The following is a 14,175-nucleotide window of genomic DNA, read 5'->3' on the forward strand; positions in this document are numbered from 1 at the left end:
CTGTCTTTCCTGACATGCTTTCATTGCAAAGAGACAAGAGGCAAACCAAGAGTTTGGTGTCACACTGTGTCACTCTATTTAGTCAACATCTAAACAAATTCAGAGACACATAAAAATCTGCAAGTAGAATAGGTTATACATGGAAATGATAAATGTTAAAAATACATATAGTCTGAAAACACCTTAAAGCAAGTAAAGGCCACCACACCGTACTAGGAAAGAGAATAGTGGCGTTTGACAACTGGTATCACTATGTTATTGCACATAAACAGGTGATTGCCAGTGTAACAGGGCATAAGGCTGGCTTTCGCCATGGCCACAAAGCGGCGTTAAGTTTTATCAGTTCTATCATTTCAACTTGGCTGTATCAGAGCCAGTCACATAGAATAACCAGTTAAAGACTGAAGGGCTGTTAGCACGCAGTTCCGTGCCCACATATTTCCAAGGCAACATATTACTGCCACTATCCAGACTGTCCATTTACTTTGTATCCAAACATGGTATTGAATTGGCCATCATCTATCTCTAATGTTCTTACAGAATTCAAAAATTAAACTATTAAATGAGGAAAATATTTTTTGTTAATGCAGGTTCACGTTCAAGATCACCCTTGCAGACTGTTAAATATGAACATGTGGTTATCCCAGTTTTGAAAAGACTTCCATTCATTAAACTAAAAGTTAAATTACATACTATTACTGCAGTCACCTTAAAGCTTATGCATATATTGTCGTATTTGGGCGAATGAGACTGTCAGGGTTTCTCATTTTTACTCCTAGCTTGCATCATTCACTTAACAGCCACAAATAAATCTATGAAGCAGATCCAAAAATACAGGGGTTTTATTTTTTTGTTTTAATACCTTCATTTGAATGATCATCTATTGACACTGCTACTGATAGGATGAGGCAATTTTCCCTAGTTATCCCTGCTTTAGCTGTTACATACTCATCTTTTCTTTCATCAGTAAGTTTCTAATCCCTTTTCAGGACATTAAAGAGTACAATTGCCTGAGGGGGTAGGAAAGTGTTTAGACTAGTCTTGTGGATTTGTATTAGGTCTTCACACATAATCATTCATATTCTTATTCATAGCCAACACTATGACAACAGAGCAAGAGCATTATTTTCAGTCCAGAGGAAAAAAATACATATATTAGGTCCTAGAACTTATTCTAAGGCTATTCCATATGTGAAGCCAAACAAACTCAAGATATTAAAAAAGCACATGCAATGATTCTTATAATTAGGCTGTAAAACAATGTCTGAAAATAATGTTTCAGTTGACTTCATACTTGGTTTATAACTCCATGCAAACTACCTGTTTTAAAATTCTGGTGATTGGAGGAACGGGCTCAAGAGATGATTTAGTCGAGAACACTTTTTAGGAAGAGGTAGGGGTTACAACAGTTAAATTGTGATACTCTACCACCCTTTGAAGCAGTGATGTTATCCTAATTGCAGAAAAGTTTATTTTGACATAAAAACATAAGAATGATTGTATTGGTTCAGACTAAGGATCCATCTCACGCAATATCCCGCCTTCAGCAGCAGTTATAACTGTATACCCAGAGACGAGGAGAAGCAGGACAAGCATATTGACTATTTTCCCCTAACGCTTTCCTAGCCACTGACTATTTTCATCTCCGGGGATTTCTTACGTATACTACAGTTCATCTAGTTAGTGACTCCCAACAGATTTGTTTTCCAAGTGCTTGCCCAGCTTGTCCCTCTGAACTCATGCAGAACTTTTTGCACTTACAACACCCTTTAGTAAGGAGTTTCACAGGTTTATCACCCCTAGGATTTCATTCCTGACTGGTAATGGCAAGCTCACCGCCTGTCCATTTAGGCATAAAGCTCATTTTGCCCAGCATGCACCACTTCCCGTTAATCTACATTGAATTTTATCTGCCATGTTACTGTCTTTGAGAATCATTGCACAAAATCTGTCTACAATAGAAAGTCCCTATAAAATGAACAAAAACTCAAGAACCAAAAAACAGTCTGTGTACTCTAAGGTAGTATTTATTACAGTTTGCATCCAAATTTCTACTCTTAAGTATACTCTGCTCCTTACTGCTTCTCTACTCCAAGTTACTCTGCAGAATGGTTCAAGGAAAAGTACACACACAGTTAAGAACTGCATTATATCGCATAAGGCTGAGATAGTCTTAATGCTGTCATTTCCTAACATTTTGTGTGTGTAATTTGGTAACTTTCTAAGAGTTCCTCTAAGAGTATTTTTAAACATAATGTTAAGTGCTGCGTCCTACACACAGATGAAGTTTTAATATTATCTTTATAAATTACGCCAGTAGTTTTGACTCTTACAAGAATGTTACAGAACGCAGGACTTCCAAAGGGAGATCATTAAGGATGGCTATGGGATGCTTTTCAATGTGTCATCTGTAGGAGAAGTATCTTTCATTATAATTAAGATTCAGATTTGGAACGAGAGAACAAAAACTCAAACAATCTTTTCAAAAGAAATGGTATGCAGCATGGTAAAGTTGTCTGTCCTTTTCCGATTAACATACCACAGGAAACCTTAAGACTCTCTTGGAAGGATCTGGAAAAAAAAAACTTTTGGAAATAGGTTATATGATGGAGTTAATGTGTTAAAAATATGGGACATTTGAGTGAAATATTTAAACATATTCAGGAGAATAAGTTTAAAGATTATGGTATTGCCTTTAGATCCCCTACTTCAAGATATCCTTCTGCCCACACAAATGTTTCACTACTGCTTCAGTCTTCTGTGATGTTCAGTCAATCTGCCATATGCAGGATTATAAAATTTGAGGTTGAAACATTTTGCACAATACTGAGTTTTGCAGATACTGCTTAAAGGAAGAGAGGTATGCAAATTGAGGGAAGCAAAGGCACTCTAGATCCTTTTCCGAAGAGGGGAAAATGTATAATTTGTGAGTGCTTAGCAGTAGTTTATTATCATACATTTTCTAATTAATTACATTACTTAAAATCTGAGTGATCTACAAAATCGCTGAAAGTTCACAGTAGGTCTGCAGCTGCAGCGTGAGAGGTATATAGCTAGGACTGATTTTTTGGGTGAACAAAAGAAATATTTATAATCTGCTCCATTGAAGCAGAATGTAGCATAAGTGCACTAAGTTATGGCATTCTCAGCATTTCCCAGAATTTCTTTTAAGCTAACTGCTGCTAAGGTCAATACATCTTGCTCTTTTGTCTCGGAGTACTGTCTATAGTACAGTCTACTTCTAAACAAAAAGCTTGCAGGAGGGGTCCTATTTCTTTAGGATAACATTAAAAAAAAGGTATTCTCAAAAACCAGGTACTCAACCATGCAATAAGCCAAAAATGCTAGCAACATTATAAGAGGACTCAGGCAAAATTCAACTAATATATTTGCCAAGAGGACTTAAAATAAAAATTAAGTTGGGGGGGGCCACGTTTGGTTTTTTAAGGTATTTTTCTCTCAGTGTCTGATATTTTACATTTAGGCATCTTGGTCAACTAGTAGTATGAAACCCACTCAAAATCCAAGTTTGTAACATTTCTACATCCACCACACCCTTCCACAAAAGTGATTTCTCTCTGAGGTAGACTAATACCAAGACTGCACTGGCAAAAGTTATCAATGTTAATCAGGAAATTGAGAAAGCATAAAGTAAGATGCAGAACTTCAAATGAAATTTTGACTGGTTTCTTTGAAATTAATAAGGCTTCTTTCCCTAAACAGGACACGACAAAGATTTCACCCTTGCACATTAGAACTTGTGCAATTAGAGAGAGAGAGAGAACATTGCACCTCTGTATACAAAAAATATCTGAAATCCTAGAGGCTCAAACTACCTCAGGCAACAGACAAGAGATGCAGACCTTAAATCTGGAATTCTTTTCCATTAAAAAAAAAAAAAGGAAAAAAGACTAATCAGGTTGATGAACAATACAGATTTGTTATCAGAAGAAGAAATATTTCAGCAACACAAAAAAAATAGCATTTGGAAACACATGAAACTCATGTTTTCCCATGAATGTTGACATTTTAGCTTTTTCATGACATCAAGCTACAAGCTCCTTTTTAAATAATTTTATTTTAGATCCTATTTGCATAAAAAGGGGAACATCCTTTTCATCTGCTTGCTTTGTCTCACGTTGTTTAGGATTATTTTGATATTTTGGATTATTGTTTTCTTTTAATTTATTCTACTTCTCATTTTATTTTACATGTATTGTCAATAGAAGTTAATGGAACATTACTAACCTGCATTCAAAAATGGTAATTCATCTTGGAATTACCAAGAAGCAGCCTTGGAAAGCATTCATAATAAACTGCTGTCTCAAACAGACTCGGACTTTAGGCAGCGGTAGGCAGGTGAACTACAACAGTCGCAGGAGTACTGTTGTGAGCCCCTGGTGAGCCTCAAGATAGAAACAGCAATATCTTTAATATACAAATTAAAGTATAAATTTCTAACACTTTCAACTAGGCTTCCTCGTTCATCTTCATTAATTATCAACTAATTACCAACATAATGTATTATGCATTAGATTTTGCAGGGGGAACAGTAACTGGTATTGCAACAGTTGAGGTTAATTAGTAATTTGTATTTATAAATACAAAATAACATCGTGTAAGCTGTCATATTTGTCAGCCATTGGGAATAGCCATAGAAAATGCTGAATTGTGAGAAAAGTATATTTTCCAGAGTGCTAAGGAGAAAACTATACTGTTTGTTCAGTCTAGCTTAGTAACCTTATCTGGTACTGTACAATTTGTCCAAGGTTACAGAAAAAAATTACCTTAATAAAGTTGTCAGCCATTTGCGTTTCAAATTCTTTAAGGGCAAAAAGTACATGTGTTATTTCAAGTTTGCAGCAAGATACTGTAACATCATATTGACAGTTTGCAGTTGATTTACATCTTAAGATAAGCAAAAACAAGCCTCCGAGAAAAAGAATGTAGTGTGCTTGTCAAAGTAAATCAGTTCAAGAAACAGTGAAAATAAAAAGCATGCAATTCATCCTTTATGACCATCGTGTGGATACTCTGCATTACCTTTAATGTACACAGGTGGAAGCACGTACACTCACATTCCAATTTGGATTCAGGCGTGTAAATGCTTAGAGAACGTTACACTGTCTAAACACTGTAACACAAGACTATATATTCTGCTTTTATTATGCTCAGCCACAAAATAGTTCACAGATTTCTTTTTTGTTATTATTTACCAGATGAAAGGAATTATCATATAGAACAACGCTATCACTATATTAACCTCAGGCAATTTTCTTGTTATCATGCCGCACAGCTCGACTACAAAGAAAAACAGTCATTACCTGTGTGAAGAGAACCTGTGATTAGCCTGAGAAGGTACTGGGCAAATTTCAATATTTCACGCTTACACCGCTTCCTACAGCCACTCATCTTAAGCAATAAGGTATTCCTCTGAGAAGAGCCAGAAGACTGTGCCAATAAAGAGAACAGTTTCTGCCAGCAAACTTCTGGGGCAGTTTACAGCCTCACAACTCCTCGCCTCCTCACAGCCAAGCAACCTCCCGCCGATTTACCTCTGCTGTCTGCAAAAGCAATCCCCGCGGCAGCGAGCGGCGCGGGCAGCGGGCGCTGCCACAGCACGGCGCAGCCACCGGCGCCCCCGCCGCGGCCGGACCCGCCGGCAGGCGCTGCCCGCGCACGGCTCCGCGGGCGGCTCCGCAGCCGCGCAGCCCGGCGGGCGGGGCGGGGCACCCTGCCCGCCCCGCGCAGGCACACACCGACACGCAGGGGCTCCGGCGCTGTCCTCCTCCGTGAATCAGCAGGCGGGGAGCCAGCCAGGGCACGGCACTCTTCGACTTCCATGTTGCTGAGGGGGGGGGGAAAAACCCCAGCCGACAGCAACCCCCTGACCTGTTCGAAAGCCTCCCGGCGCCAGGTGCCGCATCGCGCTGCGCAAGGTCAGAGCGGAGGACTGCCTTGCCTGTGCCTCACCTGCAGGAAGGAAATCAGGTGGTGAGCTGGAGGGGACTCCCCACCGCCTTCACTTTGCATGGCGGCCACAGGACCTGTAGTCTGCTGAAGGTCGTGGAAACCCCAGGCCACTGCACAACTGTACAGAAGGAATAAAGCAACAGGACCCCAGGTGGTGCCTCTGTGCAGGGAGCTCCCCCTGCTCTCCTGCTCACTGACCTGGGACAGGCGGGAAGCTGGCTCTGGCACGGTTAACATTTTGTGGCTAGGATCTCTCCCAGAAAGTCTCTTTAGGAAGCTACATGCATTCCTTACTATTCCCTTATAAATTCACTATTTTCCATCTTGCATGAGAAGTGCTTCTTACTACTAAAAATGATCTGCTGAAGTCTTTATCCATGGCCAAAGAACCCAAAGAATATGTTTTCATTTCCCTTCGAGTACTTCCCTGTACAACATAAACACAGAGAACAACTCTATTGCATTAGATGGTGATGCAATATGTAATGCCTAATACAGTTAAAAGAAGACAAAGAAGCCATTAAGGAAAAGCTTAACAGAAGAAAATCACTGTCTGATCTAATTTTAATGGCAGCATTGACCATAAAATGTTTTGGTGAATACCTTTAAAAAATTATAGTAAACACAAATGCACATCTTCAAGCTATTCTTTGTAGTTCGCACTGAGCAGAGATAAACACATTATAGACGCAATACATCAAAGCATTATCAAAGTTGCAGTTAGATGACATAGTTTCTGTGTCTGATATCTAAAACACAAGCATGCTGTCTTATGCTTCCAGTGAGGCTACACAGTTAATGGAAAGAACCAAAATGAAATAGCTCCCAAAAGCCCCTGGTTTAGCCTGAGAAGGAACTGGGCAAATTTCAATATTTCATTTTTACACCACTTCCTACAGCCGCTCATCTGAAGCAGTAACTATTTTCTGTGTCTTTTCAGAAAAACTTTGCCAAGAAGAGTTTGACAAACCTGCAACAAAATCATCAAATTCTGAGGCATTAGCGATTGCAGTGTGCCTTAGAAGTTTCTAAACTGCTCTGGTCTCTGAAAAGGAAATTGCATAAATAGCTGGTAGAGCTAAAGAGATACTGAAAACAAAAGTGTGTATCTCCTCATTAGAAGAGGACAGAAGAGGCCAATGCAAACGGTTCTCAGCTAGAGTCCTTGACCTTCTTAATCCTTTGACATTTTTAATTGCTTTATACAAATTTCACTAGCAGTGTTACTTCAAAATAAAGAACTGAAATATTGGTTTTCTAAAGCCTTACATGAGCATGTATCACCAACACCATGTTTTGTTGTTGCTTGCCCTCCCCCCAAACCAAAGCTGCATCAGTTCTGACACTTTTTCCTATACCTTTTACATTTCAACACAGCAATAACAGTAATTGCTACCTAAGAAAGAGTTCGTGAAAGGTTTCTGACCAGTTTCACTAAGAGACTTTTAACAAACAGTGCAGTATTTGGATAGAATTGGATCCAGATCTAGCTCCCAATATTTCTTTGCTCAGCAGAAAAGGCTGACTAATCTTTGGACTAAAGTTGCTTACCCCAAATCAAAAGAGTAGATCAGGGAAAAGTGGACAGGAAAATTAGAATGGAAAACTGTAACAAAACCACCATGGTTTTGTTGACAAATGTATTATAGTGAAACAATATGAAGGACAGTTGGAGAATATCCACCTCTATATATTGGTAATATACTTTTTTGGGTTTTTTAATTGATGGGACACACTGAAGTCCTCAGTCAGAAACAGTCTCTTTGGCACTGAAGTATATAAATACTTTTTATATCTATAAGCCTTGTCCACCCCTAATAATTCATAATCTATAAACCTGAACCAAAACCTATTAAAAAAAAAAAAGAAAATTCCTATTAACGTTGGAGGGATCTGGATCAACTTCTGTAAGTTCTGACTTTGGAATCAGGTACTTAGAAATCAGAGTTTAAAAGCCACTATTTAAGTACAATGGAGAAGGAATAAAACACACGCACACAAAACAAAAGGGTTTTTCAGACATAGGAAAAGTAAATGGAAGGAAAAAGTAAACGTTGTTTGTAAGCTCCTGGATTTTCAAATTGTTTTATGCATTCCAGCTAACAGGCTCCCAGAATAATATAAAACACAAAATTATTTTGTTTTGAAGTACTTGGAAGGCATGAAATGACTGGGGAGGAAACATATGCGTTTTTTTTAAAAGACTGTCCACAACAGCAGTCCCGTTCAAATGCAAAATGGACAAGTTTCTCTGAATGTACAAAGTGTACTATAGAGCTGTTGAGACAAATTAATTGATAATAAAATATTTTCTTCCTTTGAGGATTTCTAAACAAAGCTACAAGAAAAATCTTAAAAATCTTTGTCACCATGACAAGAAAAAAGTGCAAAAACATCAATTTATGAAATTCAATTCTATTCAATCCATAGATGCAATTCCCCATGCATTTTTAGAACTTCAATTAGGGTCTCAGCATCACTGATCTATGCCCCAGGCACATGTGTTGGCAACTGAAGTGCACCCTAACCATATTCAGAGGGCAGTATACACTGGTGAAGCTTTAGTGTCACACTACAAAAGACAAAACTACGCAAATCTTGTAGTTCAGAGCTGGTCAGTATTAGCAGGTATGTAATCAGTATTTCTTTTCTTGTTCCTGTATAGGAATAGTTTTTCGCTATAAAACAAAACAAAGCCAAAGCAGAAATCAATTAACAGCAATATGAAAACATTTTTTAAAATAAGTAAGGAAAAAAACTGATTTTTAGATTGCATAGGTTGCTGGGACAATCTAGTCTATTCTTCCTCCAAAAAAATCTTAACCCCAAACACACTGCCTGTCTCAGAACAGAACATTGTGATGGCCTAGCACAAAATGATAAATAATGCTGAATTAGCTAACATTATAGTTTCTTTTTGAGAGGGAAAGAGTTACTAAATATAGATTATATTTAATAACAAAATAAAGCAAAACCATCTCTTAAAATACTCAAGAAGAAATTAAATTTGGCTGTCATCATATTAAGTAACAATGGCAAAGGCTCAACTTGCAAAAAGCACAGTATAATGGTTTAAGGAGAAAAAAAAGCCATCACAAATATTTGATGAGAAGAAGAAACCCTTGCAATAAGGATGACAGTGCACACCAGATACAAATTTGCTAGTCTGGTAACAAAAAAAAGCAACAGCACAAGTTGAAGCGACATATACAGAGCACAAGTTGATTGGCTTCTTGGAGACAATTTGCCTTGTATACCTCTTTCATTTGCACATGTTATTTAAACATTCTTCCAACTTCAAAGAGCAAAATTTCCTCCCGAACTAGCCTGTGCTACTGACTAAGAGCAAATATTGAAATCTTATAACAATAACAAAATCAACTCAATTAGATGCTTCAGTCTCATCAGAAAGGGTGACTGCAGGAAGTCAACCAGGAGCACTGAAAACCTGTGTACACAGTTTCCTTGCTGTTGACCCTAGAGGCTTGCGAGGGATTTTGTTCTTAATGCAGATGCTGAATTCCACAACTGAACATTTTTATCAGAGGATTTCTAACCTCCTTATTTCAAAGAACAGAGATAATATTTACAATCTAAGCACATGGCAAGAAATACAGATGGGTAGAAACAAACAGATGGGTGAACACAAGGTAACAGCGAGATGTTTACCATCAGCATAATAAACAGCTGCCACAAGTAGGTGACCATCATCAGATCTCCTTTCAGTTGCTCCTTGTCTGTCATAAAAGTAAGGGTCCTCCTAAATCACAGTCCCTAATGTATTTATTTTAATAGCTCTTCTCTGGACTTTACTTCTCGACTCGACAGTGTTGTGTACCAAGGTGTCCAAAGTTGGCCACCATTATTCTAAAGGGCATACAGCAGGATTAGACTCCTTCATCACAGAAGTCACTGGAAACTGCAGAACTAATTCCAAATTATTCATCATGTCTATGAAAATATCAGCCACCACTTTTAGGCACAGCCAGTGAATAGCAACAAATATTCTCCTGCACCTCATTTGCCCAAATTTAGTCTTGGATATTAACACAAACCAGAGATGGTTATATGCTAGAATGTGAGCTGGGGAAGCAGAGATGCAGATATATATTCCCTTCCTAACTGATTAGTAGTAACGTGCTAGCCAAATTTACTTAGTTTAAAATGGCTATTGCTCATTGCTGTCTGTCCTGAACGTTAGAGCGACAACAAGGAACACAAAACTATTTCTGCTTCATCCACTCCATATCAAAATGGATGTCTACATGGGATGTGGATGTGATCTTGTTCTGTCTTATGTGGGAATAGTAACTTCCACAGAGCCCAGGACAGATAGCGAGGGAATTGCCAAGGTCCCTGGTTATGAAAACAGACTTTTTTTTTTTTTTAAACCTTTCATAGCACAACTAAAAACTTTCTAGTAGCCTAACCATTTCTTATCCAAACTGCATGCAATGTTTCTTAATGTGGAACACAAAATAATAAGAAATCTTTATCCTGGCCTATGCCACTGAAAATTAATACAGTCTTCCTGCTTTTGTCTATAGTTTTTAACTTCTCCTGAAAGCTTGCTGTGCTGGTTTTGGCTGGGATAGAGTTAGTTTTCTTCATAGTAGCTGGTATGGGGCTATGTTTTGGATTTGTGCTGGAAACAGTGTTGATAACACAGGGATGTTTTCCTTATTGCTGAGCAGTGCTTACGCAGGGTCAAGGCCTTTTCTGCTTCTCACCCCATCCCACCAGTGAGGAGGCTGGGGATGCACAAGAAGCTGGGAGGGGACACAGCTGGGACAGCTGACCCCAACTGACCAAAGGGATATTCCATACCATAGGATGTCATGCTCAGCATATAAAGCTGGGGAAAGAAGAAGGAAGGGGGAGACATTTGGAGTGATGACACTTGTCTTCCCAAGTAACCGTTACGCATGATGGAGCCCTGCTTTCCTGGAGATGGCTGAACACCTGCCTGCCGATGGGAAGTGGTGAATGAATTCCTTGTTTTGTTTTGCTTGCATGCGCGGCTTTTGCTTTACCTATTAAACTGTCTTTATCTCAACCCATGAGTTTTCTCACTTTTACCCTTCTGATTCTCTCCCCCATCCCACCAGCAGGGGAGTGAGCGAGTGGCTGTGTGGGGCTTAGTTGCCAGCTGGGGTTAAACCACGACACTTGCTAAGAATAATAACCTCCAAATCAAACAGCTCTATTGCTGTGCTTAAAATAGGACTACAGAGAAATGACTGCTACCTCATGCTGTTTGCATAATATCAACAAATTATACATGTCCTCCATTCTAATAGCTAATACCTGCATAAAATAAATTACTTTCATAGCTGTTATAGTTCCAGACTCTATAGGTTCAAACTTAATTTGTATTGTATTTATGGAGCTTAATAAAACATGGTGGCTTAGCCCACCAGAACATAAAACCTTTGACCAGTGTAACAAAAACACTTACAACATTTGTCTCTGTTATTTCTAACTTCCCTGCAACTAGCTGCTCTGTCAGAATGCCTTTTTTACCTATTCAGTGTCCTTGAAGCTTACTCCAAGGATTCATTTTCACACAACACTAAGACGATACTGCAGACAGTCAACTAGGAGCTACAGCTGCCTCAACCTCCCACATGGTCTTCACTTGCCTAATTAAATATTCATCACTCCAGAATGTTGCAGTGCCAAACATGAGCAACTTCCCAGCCTGACCTTCCACAGCCAGCCTGCAGTTTTTGCTGGAGAATAAACAAGACTGGGACTTACCTGCTGAAACATAAAATGGCATAATGCAGTTTTCATGTTGCACATTAAGTTCTGTGCATGCACTGTAAAATTCTCACTGCAGAAGCTAGAGTACTATCTTTTAATGTTCAATATAAATTGAATATCTGTATGCAAAGCTAACTATAAAACCTGCATGGCCAGTGTTATCAATAATCTTTCTGCAGAACACTAAAATCTTTTCTTCCTCATTATATAGATCCTGTTTTGTATGTATGGTCATATCTTCCAACTTAAAAAGCAAACCAATGCTGGGTATTCTCAATTAAGTCAAAAAAGATTGAGGCATACTACTATCAACAAACATGTAAGCTTATTTTTTTTTCTGGCTGTAGACTCCTATCTTAGTTTCACATACTCCATTTATAAGAAATTTGCATTTTTCCTCCAAGACAAAAAAATTTATTAATTCCAAATCCCTCTCCTCTGTGGAAAGAATATCTGGAGTTACTATAGCTCATTTTAGTTGTAGTAGATATTGCACATATTTACATCTGTATTTAATGGAAGAGAAAGCTGAACTGAAAAAAATCAGAAGGAATCAACTTCCCTGCTACAGAAACCATAGCCTTATATAGTCTATAGGTTCCATAGATCTTTTGAGATTTGATATAACTAAAGCATATCCATATCATGTCTATACACAATAAGAATATTGAAAAGCTTGCATTTTGACCCCAACAGCTACATTAACCTGTTAATATAAAACAGAAAAATATATCAGAAATTGGGTGCAAACATCTTTTATTTATGCATACTAGGTATGCAGTGTTCTTAAGGTGATGGAATAGTCATTGCACCAAATCAGCTATGAGAATTCTGTAAGCATAATAAATGCGTATGTACAGCTCAGGCCAGTAAGTAAAAATATTCATGAGAAGTATGCTTTCACTACATATATGTGTAGCAACACATATGTATGTATATATATTTTTATAAAATATACATATGGTTTAAAAAAGTTTGATTTCATAGCTTCAATAATTTATTCAGTCATCTGTGAGAACCTTTTTGCCCCTAGGATTTCCCATAGATGGTCAAAACTTACATTTCATCTTCTCAGTCAAGGGCTTCCCTACAGTTTTCGGGGATTTTCTTTCCCCTGGCATTTTTTGCTAGCCCAAAACAATTGTGGATGCTGCAGAGGTTGCAGATGTGGCTTGATGCCCTGATTAAACTAAAAATTAAGATTTAAAGGTGCAAATCCTTAAGTCTTCACATCCTTAATCTGTCATGAATTGCAATGCATTTGGGTGAATATGCTGCAGCTACTACATCAGGAAGGAGAAAGATAGAAGACATGCTACAGCCCAAACAGCCCAGTTCTTCAAAGCCTACATTTTCATTGAAGTAATTTTGAAACAGCTGTCCTTCATCCAAAATTTGATTCTGTTAATTATTTCGTATGAAGTACCAGTGTTGAGAGCAAGTCAAATTACCACACTGCTAGGCCTGTGGTGTCTGTCTTTTCCCTCCTAGCAGGGTCCTGCAGACATTGAGAAGAAAGACAGTCTGTCAGCATTCCTGTGGGATCCTTCAGTAAAGCCCTTTGGGGAACATGAGCTGTTACTTGTCTACTCCAGATTTTCCAGAACTGTTGTGATTGTAATACGGGCCCATGGATCTTCCTCCCACATAACACAGGTGATTAGCTCTCCCAAAGTATGCAAAATTTAACTCTGACAAATAGGAAAATCATTTTAAATAGACTTAGAATTGATCTGATCATATCCATGGTCTGATAAACCTGAGCTGAACCTTGCTCACAGGTAGCAAGAAAGGTTTATACGTGCTCAAAACTCTACCACTTTAAACTAAATAATTTTTCTACTCTGCACACTTATTTTCATTACAGGCAAATTAAAAACACATTCCAAAAGTTATTTTATGATCATCTCTGGTCAATTGGAAATTCATCTAGGTTTTCTGCTACGGATAAAACCTGAAGAAGCTACCCACTGTGTGCTTCAGACAGGAAGCGGTGATCAAGGATATAAATCAGAGAGTAGCATACCCATTTAGTATTGCAGACCCTGTAAAGGAAAGATCTGAGTCTGTATTACGGTCTTGAAGTCACATACTACATATAACTGGTAGATTTTGATGGCCTTATTCAATATCTGTGCTGTATCATCATTTGTCTTCCTACCTCCTACCACACATTCTTTTGTGACCATATGTACCACCACTTCTCCAAGAAGTATGGCTGCAACTATTTGCAGCTTCAGGCAAGCCTCCCTCATCTGTCCTTCTAATACTACTTTAAATCAGTCCCTAAGGACTAGAGATGGAAGGAGGCAGAATCAAAGTAAATCTTGGAGATTAAAAGCAGGGGAATGGAGCAACCAGGGAATTCAATCTCACGTGTGTCCCATGGGCATTAGTGAAAGACAGAATTTTTGGTTCCCAGCTGGGAACACTCAA

At 38.4% G+C, this 14,175-nt stretch overlaps 1 protein-coding gene across 2 annotated transcripts in view; it reads right to left on the reverse strand.

Annotated features, from left to right (window-relative positions):
* The window catches only part of KCNIP4 (potassium voltage-gated channel interacting protein 4), a 402,031-nt gene that overhangs the window by 351,014 nt on the left and 36,842 nt on the right, over positions 1-14,175 (reverse strand). Inside the window, exon 1 of one of the 2 annotated variants that reach the window (XM_050896299.1) lies at positions 5,325-5,549. The exons of the other annotated variant lie outside the window; for it this stretch is intronic. Coding sequence (XP_050752256.1) covers positions 5,325-5,412 — 88 coding nt within the window. The 5' untranslated portion in view covers positions 5,413-5,549. Of the gene's footprint in view, positions 1-5,324; positions 5,550-14,175 lie in introns of those variants that run through there. 2 annotated transcript variants of the gene reach the window in all.

This window comes from Gymnogyps californianus, chromosome 4, assembly GCF_018139145.2.
Source record: "Gymnogyps californianus isolate 813 chromosome 4, ASM1813914v2, whole genome shotgun sequence".
NCBI lineage: Eukaryota > Metazoa > Chordata > Aves > Accipitriformes > Cathartidae > Gymnogyps > Gymnogyps californianus.